Source organism: Esox lucius, chromosome 2, assembly GCF_011004845.1.
Source record: "Esox lucius isolate fEsoLuc1 chromosome 2, fEsoLuc1.pri, whole genome shotgun sequence".
NCBI classification, from domain to species: Eukaryota; Metazoa; Chordata; class Actinopteri; order Esociformes; family Esocidae; genus Esox; species Esox lucius.
Window position 1 is genome coordinate 11,802,501 of NC_047570.1, and position 19,377 is coordinate 11,821,877.

The 19,377-nt window shown below is 37.5% G+C and overlaps 1 protein-coding gene across 2 annotated transcripts; it reads right to left on the minus strand.

Moving 5' to 3' along the window:
* Positions 1-539: 539 nt before the first annotated feature.
* On the minus strand, positions 540-8,853 carry ciao2b (cytosolic iron-sulfur assembly component 2B). 2 transcript variants are annotated; one of them, XM_034295270.1, is made up of 6 exons: positions 8,624-8,853; positions 8,360-8,439; positions 6,060-6,116; positions 3,892-4,017; positions 3,735-3,780; positions 540-2,089 (listed from the first exon to the last, which is right to left on the minus strand). In XM_034295270.1, the coding sequence occupies exons 1-6, from the start codon at positions 8,748-8,750 to the stop codon at positions 1,983-1,985; spliced, it is 543 nt and encodes a 180-aa protein (XP_034151161.1). In that variant the 5' UTR covers positions 8,751-8,853; the 3' UTR covers positions 540-1,982. The 2 variants fall into 2 exon arrangements, with proteins under 2 accessions (XP_034151161.1, XP_010879543.1); XM_010881241.4 differs by lacking the exon at positions 6,060-6,116 and having other exon boundaries at positions 543-2,089; positions 8,624-8,852.
* Between the last annotated feature and the right edge of the window lie 10,524 nt (positions 8,854-19,377).

The following is a 19,377-nucleotide window of genomic DNA, read 5'->3' on the forward strand; positions in this document are numbered from 1 at the left end:
AATCAATTGTAAAGACTACTAGAACACGAGAACGAATGAAGTACCTTCAGATCTTGAGTCTAACACACTTCCAGAAGGGCTATTTCTGCTGCATTTGCAGTTTTGCTTTAACGCTCTCCTTACTGAGCTTTTAAAAGACCATATGGTTCCTCGTGTTGCACTATACAGAGGACCGACACCTTTCTGGTACGCCAATTCTCTGGATATGTGGATTGTATTAACACTATCACATAAATCTCAAAGGACAACTTTCTTTTTAGTCAAATTATCTCACACCCCAACATACTTTCTCTTTCTTTGTCAGTGGGAAATGTACAAAATCAGCAGGGGATCAAATACTTTTCCCCCTCACTGTATATCAAATATTTTCTGTATATTACAGTCTAAAATGTATATAATTCAAATGTATATCTACAACCTAATGAAAGCAGAAAAAACAAGCAACAATACCAATTCGATTTAAAACATTTTGTAATATTTAAACTAATATGAAAAAAAACATCAGATGCAAATTCAATGCCATTAGTATTATGTATGAAAAAAATTTATTCAGTGCCAAGGTTATGCTTTTTTTTTTTTCAATACAGGAAAATTTTAATAATATATAATGAAGACAGAATGACCGTTTCAGGACATTTAATCACCAGAAATAATTTTGCATACATACAAAAGTGCTTCCTAAAATGCTGAATTTCTTGTGGTCAAAATAAGGTGCTTATTCAAATTATTAATAGAAAAAAAACAATCAAGAGAGATTATGTATGCATTACTCTTTGCAAATGCTATCATTTTAATTTAACTATGTAGAAAGTTTTGTTGTTTTGACTCTGTACTACACCACAGTAAGTGCAGACTGTCAGATAAAATTTTAGGGTACATAGATGAACCGTGAACAAATTATAGTCCATTTTAATGTTTTACACCCACATTTATCAAATCGTAAACCTATAGATATCACCCGATGCCTGGTAATGCTCTGTCAGGACTGTTTTAGAGATTAACTAGTGTTATAGCCTGCGTTTTAGTTTACAATCCAACATTACAATCCACCCCTGATTTATCTGATGAGGTTTGCAAATGATACTAGTTGACATATCCAGACCTACCTCCTGGAGTGTTCTTGACCTATCAGAGAGTACTTTATTTTCATAATTATGGTCATTCGGTGCAATGGTCTTGACTGGTCTAGCCATTTATTTGCCATTGCAGAGCTCACCGGTTTCTATGATGTATCAAACAGTTGATTCTAGCACACTTACTGTTTTGGCTATGCCGCTGATCAATTCATTCTGATTGATCTGTAGTATTATGGCCAACTTGACTTAAATTGACATTTTTGTTCTTGTGTTGTCAGACATCCAAATGTAAAACCTAAAATCAAGACAAGACTGATAACACTTTTGTATGCACTAACGATGCAAACATACCTGTCTTATTAAGAGAGCGCTATGAAGCCAATCGACTACATCCTTTTAGTTCAGTTCAAAGTTTATTTTAGTCCCATTAAATGAGTGTCTATGCAAAGACCGTGCTGTTATTTCCAAATGGTTCTTCAAATATGATGGCAGTCCATAATTTATCCCCAACGTACTTATATCATATATTAAATCCGAAGAGCTGGAGAACAGAGCCAAAACAACAAAACATTTCACTGTCCAAATACTTCTTGACTGCACTGTATATCTAAAGTGTGCATAGAATTTTTTAAAAGCTTGTACTCACATATGATACAATGGAATTCTATGACAGATGACAAGAATACAATTGCAGCACAGGTGATATAATTAGCCAATGTATAGTTTCAAATAGCTTACAACTAATCAACTTAGCATGTTAGATTAAGCATACTCCTGGTCTAAGGACTTCCATAATTGAGAATCTCTATTAAAATATATTCTTTGTCCATGAATAAGCGTATTCTGTAACCAGATCCTAAACGCTAAAGCAAGACACAATCCATCTCAGTGAGCAAAGGTTATTCATCAAACTGTCCTTGCATTGGACGTCAGACACTGGTTGACCACCTCAAGAAGCTGGGAGTTTTCCAGTGCTGCAGCTACTCTCTCTTTATCGGCCAGCTGTTTGTTGACTGGAACAAAGAAATATGGAGGGTTTAGTTCTCAAACAAAAGTATGTACAGTGGATATAAAAAGTCTATACACCCCTGTTAAAATGCCAGGTTCTTCTGATGTATAAGAATGAGACAAAGATCATATCATGTCAGAACTTTTTCCACCTTTAATGTGACCTATAAAGTGAAAAATTCAATTGAAAAACTAAATGAAATCTTTGAGGGGGAAAAATTTAAAACTCACAATAACCTGGCTGCATAATTGTGCACACCCTTTAACTAATACTTTGTTGAAGCACCTTGTAGTTTTATTACAGCACTCAGGCTTTTTGGGCAGGAGTCTATTAGCATGGGACATCTTGACGTGGCAATATTTGCTAACTCTTCTTTGTAAAAGCGCTCCAAATCTGTCAGATTGTGAGGACATCTCCTGGGCCCAGCCCTCTTCAGATATGCACACAGATCTGGATTCAAGTCTGGGACATTCCAAAATGTTTATCTTCTTCTGGTGAAGCAATGCTTTTGAGGATTTAAATGTATGCTTTGGGACGTTGTCGTGCTGAAAGGTGAACTTCATCGTCAGCTTTCTAACGGACGCTTGAAGGTTTTGTGCCAAAATAGCCTGGTATTTGGAACTGTAATTCCCTCCACCCTCGGTTCCAGCTGAGGAAAAACAGCCCAAAAGCATGATGCTGCCACCACCATGCTTCACCGGGTGTATGGTGTTCTTTGGATGATGTGCACTGTTGTTTTTGCGGCAAACCTTGGTTTCATCAGACCATAACACATTTTCCCACGTGCCTTTGGGGGACTTGATGTTTGTTTTTGCAAACTTCAGCTGGGCTTGGATGTTTATCTTTGTAAGAAAAAACCTCTGGCTTGCCACCCCACCCCACAGCCCATTCGTATGAAGAATACGGAAGATTGTTGCCACATGTAGCACACAGCCAGTACTTGCCAGAAATTCCTGCATTTCCTTTAATGTTGCTGTAGGCCACTTGGAAGCCTCCCTGACCCGTTTCCTTCTAGTCGTTTCATCAATTTTGGAGGGATGTCCAGTTCTTGGTAACGTCTCTGCTGGGCCATATTTTCTCCACTTGATGATGACTGTTTTCACTGTGTCTCATGGAATATCTAAAGCTTTGGAAATTATTTTGTACCCTTCTCCTGACTGACATTTTTCAACAATGAGATCCCTCGGATGCTTTGGAAGCTCTCTGCAGACCAAAACTTTTGCTCTGAGATGCAACTAAGAAAATGTGAGGAAAATCCTACTAGAACAGCTGAACTTTATTTGTGATTAATCAGAGTCACTTTTAATGATGGCAGGTGTGTAGTGACTTCTATTTAACATGAGTTTGAATGTGATTGGTTAATTCTGAACACAGCCACATCCAATGCAACCAGGTTATTGTAAGGTTTTTATTTTTCATTTCTCCCCCTCGAAGATTTAAGTTTGTTTTTAATTGAATTGTTCATATTATAGGTCACATTAAAAGTGGAAACATTTCTGAAATGATTTATCTTTGTCTCCTTTCACATCACAAAATCCTGGCATTTTCACAGGGGTGTGTAGACTTTATATCCACTGTATGAGGCAAGTATAAATAAGGCAATCCTTCAAGACATGTGCTTGGTGGTCTCTGTGTCAATATTAATTTACCTGCATCTTCTGAGGCATGCGTCCCTGGAGTGATACGCACATCAATCTGAGATAGGAATAGACAGACAGACATAACACATTATGTTAACTGAAAAAGGTAAAAAAAAAACATAAATAATAGCTAGCTCTCTCAACTTACGGAATATAATGGACCCACCTTAAATCTTTCTGGCAGTGACCGCAGCAGCTTCACTTTGATGGACAGTCCAATGAGAGTTGCCATGCTGCAGTGGGGTATGGTCGGCGTGAACTCCACACCCACAGTGTTCTGTTGGTCATTCACCTTTACAAATTGAAAAGGTATTTAACACTATATTGGTTTCAACAAGTCTACAGTATAGAGTCACCTCCATAATGATTGACAACCTTAACAAAGAAGAGCAAAAATAATCTTGTTCATACAGTGGGGTGAACAAGTATTAGATACACTGCCGATTTAGCATGTTTTCCCACTTAGAAAGCATGTAGAAGTCTGTAATTTTTATCATAGGTACTCTTCAACTGTGAGTGACGGAATCTAAAAAGAAAATCCGGAAAATCACATTGTATGATTTTTAAGTAATTAATTTGCATTTTATTGCATGACATAAGTACTTGATACATCAGAAAAGCAGAACTTAATATTTGGTACAGAAACCTTTACTTGCGATTACAGAGATCATACGTTTCCTGTAGTTCTTGACCAGGTTTACACACACTGCAGCAGGGATTTTGACCTTCTCCAGATCCTTCAGGTCGCTGGATAATTCGGACTTTCAGCTCCCTCCAAAGATTGCTGGAAGACCCAGCCACAACCCATATTCAATGCTCTTACTGAGGGAAGGAGGTTGTTGCCCAAGATCTCGCGATACATGGCCCCGTCCATCCTCCCCTCAATACAGTGCAGTTGTCCTGTCCCCTTTGCAGAAAAGCATCCCTATTGTCCTGTAGCCCATCCCAGCCTTGTGCAGGTCTACAATTTTATCCCTGATGTCTTTACACAGCTCTCTGGTCTTGGCCATTGTGGAGAGGTTGGAGTCTGTTTGATTGAGTGTGTGGGCATTATTTAAAAATCATACAATGTGATTTTCTGGATTTTTGTTTTAGATTCCGTCTCTCACAGTTGAAGTGTACCTTCAATTTACAGACCTCTACATGCTTTGTAAATAGGAAAACCTGCAAAATCGGCAGTGTATCAAATACTTGTTCTCCCCACTGTAAATGTCAATCATTGTGGTATAAATAAAGCGACATAATTTGTGTAGGTGCAAAAATATTGGCAAATTCGTATTTAGTTTTGTTGTTGTAGAAATGTTTTGCAGCCTTGTAATTAGTTTTGTAGATGGAGAAAAAAATAGCAAACTTGTAAAAACATTTTGCAAACATAATTTTGTAGTGTTAAAATAGATTTGCCTACTTGTAACTAGCTTGATATTTGAAATCATGCAAATCATTAACTACATCTACCAATGTAAAAATAGGCATGTATAGATTTTTCAATCAAATGTCACTAGACCTGGTACAAAAATGATTTGTACTTGTAAACTACAGTTTGTGGAAAACATCATAATAATGAAAACATCAAAACAACATCATAATAATAAAACAGAGTAGGAAAACAGAAATAGAATAAAAACTGGATAAAAAACATAGGATGCTATAAAAGCTGTAAGGTTAAACAGTGAGGTTAAGTTAAAGCGCTCAGTCATAGGCATGTGAAAAGAGAAGTGTTTTAACCCAGATTTAAAAATGTGTACGTTTGGGGCACATCTAAGATACACTCACCTAAAGGATTATTAGGAACACCTGTTCAATTTCTCATTAATGCAATTATCTAATCAACCAATCACAAGGCAGTTGCATCAATGCATTTAGGGGTGTGGTCCTGGTCAAGACAATTTCCTGAATTCCAAACTGAATGTCAGAATGGGAAAGAAAGGTGATTTAAGCAATTTTGAGTGTGGCATGGTTGTTGGTGCCAGGCGGGCCGGTCTGAGTATTTCACAATCTGCTCAGTTACTGGGATTTTCACGCACAACCATTTCTGGGGTTTACAAAGAATGGTGTGAAAAGAGAAAAACATCCAGTATGCGGCAGTCCTGTGGGCGAAAATGCCTTGTTGATGCTAGAGGTCAGAGGAGAATGGGCCGACTGATTCAAGCTGATAGAAGAGCAACTTTGACTCAAATAATCACTCGTTACAACCGAGGTATGCAGCAAAGCATTTGTGAAGCCACAACACGCACAACCTTGAGACGGATGGGCTACAACAGCAGAAGACCCTACCGGGTACCACTCATCTCCACTACAAATAGGAAAAAGAGGCTACAATTTACACGAGCTCACCAAAATTGGACAGTTGAAGACTGGAAGAATGTTGCCTGGTCTGATGAGTCTCGATTTCTGTTGAGACATTCAGATGGTAGAGTCAGAATTTGGCGTAAACAGAATGAGAACATGGATCCATCATGCCTTGTTACCACTGTGCAGGCTGGTGGTGGGGGTGTAATGGTGTGGGGGATGTTTTCTTGGCACACTTTAGGCCCCTTAGTGCCAATTGGGCATTGTTTAAATGCCACGGCCTAAATGAGCATAGTTTCTGACCGTGTCCATCCCTTTATGACCACCATGTACCCATCCTCTGATGGCTACTTCCAGCAGGATAATGCACCATGTCACAAAGCTCGAATCATTTCAAATTGGTTTCTTGAACATGGCAATGAGTTCACTGTACTGAAATGGCCCCCACAGTCACCAGATCTCAACCCAATAGAGCATCTTTGGGATGTGGTGGAACGAGAGCTTCGTGCCCTGGATGTGCATCCCCCAAATCTCCATCAACTGCAAGATGCTATCCTATCAATATGGGCCAACATTTCTAGAGAATGCTTTCAGCACCTTGTTGAATAAATGCCACGTAGAATTAAGGCAGTTCTGAAGGCGAAAGGGGGTCAAACACAGTATTAGTATGGTGTTCCTAATAATCCTTTAGGTGAGTGTATAGGCCACATTAAAAATCTATAGAAAAGGCTAAAACAATTAAAAATGTCATATCTTTTTGCTTTTATTTGTGGTTGTTAGTTTTACCTCAATGACCCACTGCAGTTTTTAATTGACAGGGGGGTGGGAGGGTGGCTACACACGGGCACAGAGTGGGTGGGGGGCCGTGCTCGGCCTCTATAATCTACTTTTTTTGTATTTTTATTTAATACCGTTATCACAGTATCACAGTAAGACGTCAGCTGTGCGGTTAATCTACAACAGGATCGGCTTTACATGTGTATATACCGCATATATATGTATTTGAGAAACATCTATGTATTGAAGATATTATTAAATTCCTAATAAGAAATGACTGAATAGTTGCTGATGCTACATGTCAATGTGAATCACGTATACATATTTAAATTGCATAGTATAGTCATGTAGTAATAAAACAAATGTAAAACTAAGCCCATTCGTTGTAGGATTTAGAAGAAGCCATTGTCTGTGTATATACAATACATAGTTTGGCTACTTTGTTTTGGTCAGTATGACATGCCTGAAAGATCACACACAGATTTTGTGGTCAAAATGTAAATTTTTATCCAAAGATCCATTTAAAATCAGAGCAACTTATTCGGTTTTACTTTTCCCCCAGTCTCCCCTGCTCCATGTACAGAAGGGTTAAAATTAAGAGAACACTGCAAATTGAATGCTTTTGTTCCTCACTCAAAACTTTCCTTTTCAACTTTTTGGGAAAGGAAAGAAAAAGGTGCAGTAGGCTCTTCATTATTTCCAGAGCTGTATATGACAAACCAAAATTATCTTTTTAAAAGGGACATGCCAGAAATAGGGTTTATATCAGTAAATAGTAACGTTTCAACTAATTAATTACCCTACATGTTGTACCTCTATTTTGCAGACAATCCAGGATGAGGACAGATGAGAAAAGCAGGCTAGTGGAGCACTTGGTAAGTAATGCAGTGGACACTGGTAAGAAACAGGTGGATTTAGGTGACCCATAGCTACTGTAACTGAGCACTGGCCTTGTCTGCTGTGACAGACAGAAGGTGCAAGCTACCGATATGTCTTTTATTGTAATGTGTTGTGTTTTATAATAATAATAACCCTTGACATCTGAACAAACTATACCTATATAAATTAGTAATTGGCCCCAATAAAAACAGAAAAAATATGTACCTAAAACAATTGAATATCTCAGTGGTTTACTACATCAATCTTCATTTTGAAGTTCACCAGGGTTTGGTCCCCCAGTGTCTTTAAGTCCTATAAACGCGTATGACACTACCATCTAAGTGTAGATGGCAAACACGCATGTGGATCAGTGATGTGAACGGGTGAGGCTTAAGTGCCATTGCTGAATGTACAGGTGCTGGTCATATAATTAGAATATCATTAAAAAGTTGATTTATGTCAGTAATTCCATTCAAAAAGTGAAACTTGTATTTTATATTCATTCATTACACTCAGACTGATATATTTCAGGTGTTTTGAGTTTTCATGTTTATACTTTCAGTTGGCCTGTATGTCACAGTCAGTCGCTGGTGACTGTGTCCGCTATGATTAAGATGTATATACGTAAACGTTTGTGCTTCATAATTTTTCTGAAATGGGAACGAAGTTATCACATATGTGTAACTCACGCGCACTCGCATTTGTTCAACGACATTCAACTCCTCTAGGGACAGTGGGTGTTCTGGATCATTAATCGATCTGATGAGATGTAACACCGGTTAAGGTTAAATTGACAACACAATGTTTCAGTAGCATCAATTGGCTTTCTTACCGTAGGATAAAACAACATGTATTCAGAGCACATCATTAAAGCATATTACATTTAACTTGCCAACGTTAGCTAGTTTGTTATGACTATCTAAATCTAGCTCCACACTGCACATGAAGGATATCAAATATTTCCCTGTCGTCGATGGGATCAAGCACATCTTCGTCCTCGTCATTTGCTGTATGAAGTCGCTCGCCAGATCGTTGAAAAATCAAAGGATTTGCGTTTTCCAAACGGGTCCCTCCTGCCATTTGAAAACAGATTAAGACTGTGGGAAATAAATGTATTCGATTTGTTTTATTATCCTGTATGAATCAGCAATCAACGTCATCAGCGTCTTGTGAGCAACATTAAAGAAACATTTCCGGGTCACGAAAATTAGGAATTTTCAGAATAAAAGAGACTAATGTATTACTTCAAAACTGAGATAAGTTGAGTTATTATTAATTGTTTTAAAAAATGTAGCTCTCAAAACATTGACAACAATTCAAATATGATCACATTTAAGAGTAATTCCGATAAAAAGTGAGTATTACAACACGTTCCAAGGGCAACATTCTGACAATGCCAATGACTGAATATGGAAAACATATTGCCTCATGGCTCATAAACTATTGAATATTCCATAGAGAAAGCAGTGTAGGAAATGTCCAGGAGAATGTGTAGAGTAAGACAAACCTGTCTAAGCATGGGGAACAGTGTGCTACATCTAGCAACACAATATTTCCAAACCCTCTTTTTCCACAATGTAACTTAATGGATATGAAATACATATTGGCCTATAGAAAAAAAACGATTCTATACGCCGCAGTGAATGTATTGTAGGAAATGTTCAGGAGACTCTATAGAATGATTATATGCAAAGAAATCAAGGGGCACTCTGTATTTGCAATTGTTGCTGGTGTTTTACTCCGCCCACCCCATTGGCCATAATGTAACTCAATGCATATGAAATATATATTGGCCTATTAAAAAAAAACTGTTCTATACGCCGCGGTGAATGTATTGTAGGAAATGTAAAGGAAGGTGGATAGAGTAATTATATGCAAAGAAATCAAGGGGCACTCTGTATTTGCAATTGTTGCTGGTGTTTTACTCCGCCCACCCCATTGGCCATAATGTAACTCAATGCATATGAAATATATATTCGCCTATTAAAAAAACCCCGGGGGAAGACCTAGGACACGCTGGAGGGACTATGTCTCCCGGCTGGCCTGGGAACGCCTCAGTGTCCCCCCAGAAGAGCTAGAGGAAGTGTCTGGGGAGAGGGAAGTCTGGGCATCCCTGCTTAGACTGCTGCCCCCGCGACCCGGCCCCGGATAAGCGGAAGATGATGGAATGGGAAAAAAAAACATTCACTGCGGTGTATATAATAGTTTTTTTCTATAGGCCAATATGTATTTCATATCCATTAAGTTACATTGTGGAAAAAGAGGGTGTGGAAATATTGTGTTGCTAGATGTAGCACACTGTTCCCCATGATTAGACAGGTTTGTCTTACTCTACACATTCTCCTGGACATTTCCTACACTGCTTTCTCTGTGGAATATTCAATAGTTTATTAGTTATGAGGCAATATGTATTCCATATTCTGTCATTGGCATTGTCTGAATTTTACCCTTGGAACGTGTTTTAACACCCACTTTTTATCGAAATTACTCTTAAATATGATCATATTTGAATTGTTGTCAATGTTTTGAGAGGTACATGTTCTCAAACAATTAATAAACTCAATTTATCTCCGTTTTTAAGTAATTCGTTGGTCCCTTTTATTTAGAAAAATTCCAGATTTTCGTGACCCGGAAGTGTTTCTTTAATGTTGCTCACAAGACGCAGATGGAATGGTGTGCTAAATCTAGCAACACAATATGTCCACACCCTGTTTTTCCACAATGTAACTCAATGGATATGAAATACATATTGACTCATACAGAAAAAACTATTCCATACGCCTTAGTGAATCTATTGTAGGAAATGTTCAGGAGACTCTACAGAGTGATTATGTGCACAAAATAAACGCTACTGCGTCTTGTGAGCAACATTAAAGAAACACTTCCGGGTCACGAAAATGTGGTAACATTTTAAATAAATGAGGGCAACGTATTACTTCATAACGGACATACATTGAATGTATTGATTGTTTAAGAAAATTGTATAAAATATAACTCTCAGAACACTGACAACTATTACGACTGACAGACAAAATAAACGACTTTCTTCCGGAAACAGCACAGAACGACTTCAAGTACGCAGTCCAGGGGATCTTGTCAGATTGTCCTCCCAGGTCTATCCAGCAGGTGGCAGCGTACTCTCTAGTTCATAACAAGGTTTATGGGATTGTAAATTGAGCTGCATATTTGTAATGAGAATTTGTGGTGAATATGTTCAAAATACAAGCAAAAATGTAGTATACTAGATTAAGTTACTTTTTGCATTTTTGCATTTTTCATAGCTTACATTTCTTTAGGAATTCTGTAGTAGGATTTATGCATATTAAGCAGTAATGAATTTAACAGTATAAACAACGTCTAATAACCTCTGTAATTGCTCTTTTTCAAAGACGTATGTGTACAATTAATGGCCTATTGGAACATGCTTGTTGTTATCTATACTTATAATTTATATGTTTTTGTGTATCAGTAGCAATAGACAAAGTACTTATTGTGATCTCACCATTTGGACATGCCTTACATTATCACATTTGTTGCAGTCTTGGGAGATATGTTTTACTCTGCCGAATATGAAGTGAGCTCTGGACATATTGTTGGATATCAGGCAGCCTATTGAAATAGCCTCAAAACCATATGAGCGTCTCCAATACAAACAATCATTTTGAAAATAAAATATTAAAAACCCTTGGTAGTATTACACTAATAAGGATTTCCTTTTATCTTTATGCAAATGGCTCCTCTCTCTGTCTGACTTGTCAACAGTTGTTGAAGAACCCTTCTGGTCTGTTCACTCCAAAACACAATGAGCCTCCATTGTACCTTAAAGCCGGTCCCAGCCTGAAATACCTGTTTAGATAGAGCCTGATAACACACCTTCCTCATCCTGTTTGCATGAGCCCAGCTTGGCTGTATTTTGTGCCAGCAGCTGTATCTTGTTGAACCTTTTTCAACCCCTGTAAATGATCAGCTTGTATACTAATCCAATTAAAATAACTGTGAAGTAACAAGTGTGTACCATATAAAATTCTTAAGCTATTCATCCTCACTTCGTTTCTATTAAGTTGCCCATTCATCATTGTTGTCAGAGGGATATGTTTAGTGGGGGAGTAAGCTGAATGAATGCAACTTAAAATGGCACACCCTCCTGTCTCAACAACAACAGTTAAGTTAAAGGCAGGCAGCAGGAGTGTAGGGTGTGGTTGGTTTTCTCTAGGCTAAGTGCTAGGCTGCTGGCCGTTTTCCCAGGATACTTACTAGTATGCTGTAATTTCCTAGTCTTCACTAACCTAGGCAAGTCATCTTTCACCTTAATCAAAGTACTAGATGAGTCAAGAGACCTACTGACTGTCAACAAGGTGAGTTACTGGCAGCATAGCATTTCTCTACAGGTGATGAAACACAAGGAGGAGCCACAGATGAGAAGGACATTTCAGTGCCAACTACTGCCATAGAATCCTTATTTAGCTAAGGAATGTGAAGTCACCCCCTCCTTTCTCTGAAGGTGAAGAGAGACTTTTAATGCAGTTTCTTCATGACACCCTACCGTGACATCACAACAGCTTTGAGAACCGGCTGAGGGTACCTCAGGCCACACACGGTTTGCTAAGACTCCATTGAGTCTGGAGCCTTGCCATTGTGATGGGGTAGGTCCTCTCTGGGAGCACTGTTGCAGGGATCCATGCTCGATCCTTAGAGCAAGGAGAGCACGGGAGCCGTAAATGTTACCCATGCCTCAGGCCAGGCAGCTTAATGTAGCTTTCCAGGAGATGTGAGGTCCTATCACCACACATTCCAGGAAAACAAAAAAAACAGCCACAACACAAAATAGGTCTTGTCTATTCACGTTGTAACCCAGGACCTGGCTGTTGTTTCAGAAAAATCTGAGCATGGTGTAATGCTTGGGGTAAATCCGGAAAAGAAAAGGATGGCTGGCTATTTCGGAATATAATTCTATAATCTAATAACACAGTGGAGGTTATGCATGCATAAACATTTTATAGAGTCTAAAAGCCTCACTCTGCATTGATGGGCTTTTAAGGGACGGTGGTGGACAGAGGAAGTCAATCACTGGACAACAGAAGGATATTGGCTGATGGCAGCATTTAGGCTGGTGTCCACTGACCACTTTAGGTCAAATGGGTGAGCTTACTCGGTGTCTATACCATTTCCCAAGTACTGAACACAGGCCTATGCTGAATAAGATTAATGTCTGTGTAGAGAATTTCCCTTCAATCCGGATGCCTTAATCTTGCTGTGTGTCTTGGGGGGGAGGGGGGGGGGTGAAAAAGGAGCTTTTATCTTTGATGTGAATTAGCACAGAGGTGGATGAGTGAGTCTCGCCGCTACAGCATGTGGAGACAAAAACAGGAACAGGCATGTCATACAGAACCAGTCTCTATGAACACATAACTACCCCTCCTCCACCGCCCTGAGCAAAACCCTGTTAACTGCTGTCGCCCTACAGACACCAGCTCTCTTTCAAAAAGCACAAAAGACAACAACTTGTGACATATAACGCTTGATCAACATACTTGTTTGTTTGCTATCTATCTTACAGATGTGAAATTGGCAGGCGGATACCAAACATATCCTATCTGACGGATAATCGTTGACAATAGGTGTACTGTAATAAACAAATGCTTTAGTCACAATCAATTGTTTTCCATAGGGTTCAGCGTAAATCATACTGTATTAATAGGAACAATGAGACAGAAACCGAAGGGATTCATTAAACATTGACAGTAGTTAATAAATGACAGACTGCCCCTACACCACCCCGCACCAACGGCCTTGACAGAACACTGTGAGAAATCAACTAGACTTGTTGAAGTGATGACACATCTGAGGACAAAAATACCATTTATTTATATAAAACATAAATAAGAATATTATTTTTGATTAAATACTCATTTGTAGAATAAGGGAGTAAAGATTTTCTATGAATAACTAAAGAATCATACGTGGTAATTCAATGATTTTATTACAAAATAACTGTGACTTTTTCTTTCTGTTCTATTCTAACTATTAGTAATTGTCTCTTTCAGGAGAGAATTCCCCGAAGAAATTTCCCGGCTAACAGTATTGATGACCACATTAACAAGTCAGTGCATAGTCAGTCTTCCAGCCAGGCAACAGATAAGATCACATCATCAGGACTGTGAAAGGAAAAATAAAGCTGAATGAAAAATAAAGACATACATGTTTTATCTTGCTCAAATAGGTCTATAGGCTTTCACTTTCACTCCTGAGGGAGCATCTTCAGGGAATCCATGAATTGATGAGGAGAAAATGATTTGTACAGATCCTTAATTATCCTTTTTGATTCACTTAATTTTATGATCCTATGTACTGAACCTGATTATATTTAGGCCTAAATTAAATTGAATGGAAGATCCCTGAATATCCAAATAAAATGTGTTCTTATTTCCACTATCATACTAAACACGAACATATATAGAACTTGTATAGAGTTAGTCCCATGTTTCATGATCAAATATGCCAGAAATGTCCAGTACACATAGGAGGCTTTTCATTGTGATGAGAAAACCTTATAGTAGGGCCAGCTTACTTGATTTTTTTGGGTGTTGGGGCAACAGCAGTCATAGGACACTTAAAGAGTTTTGTACTCCTTCTGACATATAATGAAATAATTTATTAGAGCTAGAGGCAGGTCTAGTGATTTTCTTAATCTCGTTAGAGATATAGCAAAAAAACAAATGTATTTATAATTATTTATCCCATCTGGTATATGAATGTGCCTGTATAATTGTAAGTATATTTTATGGTTCAATGTTTTTATTCTGAGCTATTAATTTATATTGTTTTGCAAGCTGAAATGGACAGTAACTTTCTTTGACTTTTATCATAGGATGAAGCCATTCTGCAGGTGGTTCTGAGATTATTAATGTTTGTGAGAAACCACTGAGTCTTATCAAGGGAGTATGTTCCTTCCAAGGTTGAGAATGATGGCCTATTTTGTGTTCTTATGTCAGCAACACTGGTTAAGTTCTTCATCTGGAAGTTTAGCAAAACATGGTATGTCTCCTGAAACTTTGAGTTTGAGCTGTTTTAATATGCACAATGTGATTGTTTTAACCAAGGCACATTGTATTGCAAAATAAAATGTATGAATGGAGATGTACAACGAAGTACGATTTTGGAAAAATTATGGAACAATCCTACATTGTCTTGTTTGCTTACTTGGACATCTGGAATGTCAGCTCTTGTCATTGTAAAAAAAGCCTCTCATACCCTGAACTGTATCACAAGAAAATCTTTAAAATTGTTGTATGTTGCGTTTGTATTTTTTGTTTAGAGTATTATTAAATAATAATGAATAAAAAAATACCAAGACATTTTGAAATAGTAATATTTGTTTATTAATAATAAAGAATTTGCACAATGGTAATTCATTGTATAATCTTAAGAATCACTAATAAACTCTAAATAAATGTACACATACTCAGAATTCTACTAGATGCAATGTTGTTGCTAATGATAAACAACATATGAGAACAGAATACCCTAAATCCTGATTGACCAGTGCTGCCTGCAGGCCCTCCATGTGCCAGTGTAGGATTTTTAGGTGATCACTGTGATATGGTCCTCCCACTTCAGTTGGAAGATCATGGTTCCAAGGAATTTGCATGGTTCAGACAAACTACCATCTGAACCCTAGCTCAACCTCAAGGGAGAGGAAAAAAAAAGTTACCATGTAACTATTTCCTCAGAATTTCTTTGACAATTCATCTTGGTTAAATCCTATTAACAATAATGACTACATTAACAATTCAGCGCACAGTCAATCTCCCAGTCATGAAACAGAATGGCAAAATAACGACATAAATGTAAACTATATTTTAAATGTAAGACAGCATCTGAAGTATATCTGTGAATTGAAATGAACACAAATGCCTGAATAGTGAGTATGCTTCTTATTAACACCTTTATTGAAATTGTTTTGATCCAACACAGGCCATCATCAGACCCGGTTGCAGAGCAAATTCAGTGTGCAGGTCTTTTTATTCATTTCAAGCAATTCCTTAGCCAAGTACCAACCTTTTCTAAGACGTTTATTTGACCACAAACTTTTCTATAATCTATTAATCGAGCAACAGTTTTCACAACATGGATGACCAATCAAATTAAGGGGAATATTAAAGTCCACTGTACTGCTGATGATGATATTGAGCCCTCTCACACACATATACAGTACTGAGTACAGCAACAGCTTGCCCCAGGTTGAGACTGGGAACTCTTTCCTAAAGCTTCCTCCTCATAGTCACGTGTTAGAACAGTTTACTTTACCACACTGGAGTATTTGTCCTTTGGAGTTAATCTACAAACACAGATAGGCACACAACCAAATAATTATTAACAAGATGGCCATAGACTCTTTTTTGACTGAAGAGATTCTTCCTCCTAATTAGTGCAAAGTCAAGTCCAGCTGGGTGGTGCAGTGCCGGAGAATCTGTTTAACATTCCTGCAGAGATTAGAGGAAAATGAAGTAAATACTGTCCTTCAGGGTAGGCCATGATATGGTAACATCGACAAGGACGAAAATGACGAGACACAAGTCTCACACAAAGGTTTTAAAGTGCACGATAGGGCTATCTCAGTCTGTAGTTATAATATGAACAAAAAGTTCATACAGTACTATTTGTTTTGAGGCAGAAATGGGATTTAAAACCTACAAATATATCCCATTAAACAACAAGCTACTGTTTCTATCTGCTGGGTCATGAAGTGAAGCATGTGATTAAGTCAGTTGTTAGATGTGGACTACATACCATGCAATTTCTAATTGGCCTCCACCGTTCACGCATATTATGTGACTAATCATATAATACTAGCTGCTGTTCACTTGGATTGCAATCTGTATAACAGAAAGAGGACTGGAAGAGAGAATAAGATAGGATCATAAAATTGCCTCACTCAGAATTGTCCACTTTCATGTAAAGTGACTGTAGGGCTGTGAGCATCAGATTAATAGCAAATGGAGGCTCTGATCATTTTCAAATGGTTGAAGTGGAGGGAACTAGATTATATTTCACTCTGTGTTATTTCCACTTTAAATCCACTTTGTGTGAAGATAATTTCCTATTCAAAAACGATTACAAACTTTAAACATGATTTTTGTAATACTGTATAGTTATAATAACAAATTAATAAACAGTTGAAATAAGTATTTGAAAAATAAAAAACCAGGGTGTACGGCTTGGAGCTACATACTCAATTGCACTTTTATGTACAGTGCTGGTAAAGGGCAACATTTCTATGACACAAATTCACACCAGGGACATCACTAGAAAATTAATGGACGGGGGGGGCTAAGCCTCGTTTTGGGGGGTCTGGGTCTACTCCCCAAAACATATTTTCATCATGTATTTGTAGAGTAACAACGGGTGTAAAATCTATCAAGATAAGGTTACTTTTGGTCAAGGTTGGCTAAAAATATATCTGTCTCATAGTTAGTTAGACACTGATCTAATACGAGAAATAAAGAAATTAGTCCAAAAACGGCTGTATGTAGCCAAATTACCATTGTCAACCATAGTTTATAGTAAATGAACATATACATACATATCATTTTGATATTATTACATGACCCCTGGTCTGTCGCGCCAGTCGAATTTCACGAACTGCAACTTGTCTAAACAGTTTCCATACATGACATTTTTAAGAGCTCAAAATGTATTTTTAACCTCTATACATTTCGATAAAAAATTATGGCGGGCTAGCAAATTTTTATTAGCAAAACGTACCGTTGCTTTCCAGTGTATTAACATTTTGACCTTAAGGGGTTTTGCTTCCGTGACCTCTAGAAACGTCCAATAATGGGGGTGGCACATGGTAGGGAGACGCTAGCTACAATGTACAGAAGAGAGACCCCCCCCCCCCCCCCAGTATATCCGTGGAGGTGTTTCTTGATATTACCCATAATTAACTAGTAAAACACATGTATACCAGATAACTAGCAAGTGGTAAGTTAATTTCAAACAACAACTATATTATTCATTGTTGTCTTAACTTTATAAATGGACAATGCATAAACGAAATATTACAATGATAAAGGTATGCCAGCTAACTTGCCCAATGTTCAATAATAGCTGGCTAATTGTTGGACAATTGGATTGCAGTTTCATGTATGCTAGCTATACAGTTAAAAGCTGCCGTTTAATTGTATTGTAGCTACTTAACGTGAGATTGGGCTATTGCGTACAGGCAATATAACTTGGGCCTATACATTTCAATCAATACCTACAGTACACACACACACAATCGTAATTGTTTATACTGCGATGATGATAATAAATATACTGAGGAACATACCTGAAGTTGACTAGATTGGTTATGCTAGATATGAATGCATAGCTAGCTATATTGTAAGGATCAAAACGTAGTATATGGTCAATCAGCAGCTGCTGCATCAGTTGGACTAATAATTCAACAATATTAGGTAGGCTATATGAATGCCTCAAGCTTATTAAATACTAACCCCAATGCTGCAAATAAAGTAAATGCAAACAAAAGACACAAAATTTGGTTAAAACTGTATTTGATTAACTATGAATTTGATGTCACGGAGGCCTTGTATCATAACTACTATCCTTAAATATGAGAGTGGTAAGGCGATTTTTCTCCCACCCCATCCATTTTTGCCATAAAGAATGCATTAAATTATGATTGGCCATGTTCAGTACAATATTGAACCTTTTAGATAGAAGTACCACAAACAGAGCAGACATAATGTATTATTCTAAATGTCAGATATGCATATTTCTTCAAAATAGCATATTTCTATCTGAAAATACCTCTTATTTATATTTGAACACTGAACCAAGAACTATGATGTGGTTTGATTAACTAATTACCTTTACAACTCATGATCAACAATATTCTCTAGCATTCTATGGGCACTTTTACTCTCTCCAACTGACCAGTCTCACCATATCTGAATTTGAATGAATTGCAGTATAGCTACTATGTTATGATACAATGTTACTACCACAGAGGAACAGTTTGGTAGAGGCAGGGAATGTAATGTTTCTCTGCTACCATGGCTGAAGTAAGAATGATTGAGGCATGATAAAGAGGATGCATGGTGGACTCTTTGTGCTGCATTATTGATGTCTTTGTAACCAATTAGGTCCACAGGAAACTAGAGTAAAACACATCTACACATTAGTTTAGTATTGATGTGTTATGCTGACTGGAGATGTTTATGGAACTCATGATTATGTGTGGCTCACTTGCATGGGGCAGCCATATAAACACTGATTGACATAAATATAAAATTACAATGGTTTTCTGAAATAGGATTATTTTAATTATTTTGTTAACTAACACAGTTTCATTCCTCAACTGGACAGGCTTTAGGATCATGAAGTACGACGTGGTCAAACTAGTAGGATGAATGGTTCCTTTGAAAGAAGTGATTGTGGTAGGATAGTGCTTGGTCTCTCACATTAACATGTAGACTTTACTACATGCTGAGGAAAGCATAAGGTGAAGAATATCTACAGATTTTTTATTTTTTATTTATTTAAGTTTTTTTTATGATCTAAACTGGTCATTCAAATGAAAATATTATTTAGAGAAATTGCAGTTTAGTTGATTCATTGTCAATTAAGCTCACTGTTTTATTACAAATTATTTTGATCATGAAATTAATTACAACTTATTTTCAGTTCTCTGGATGAGAAA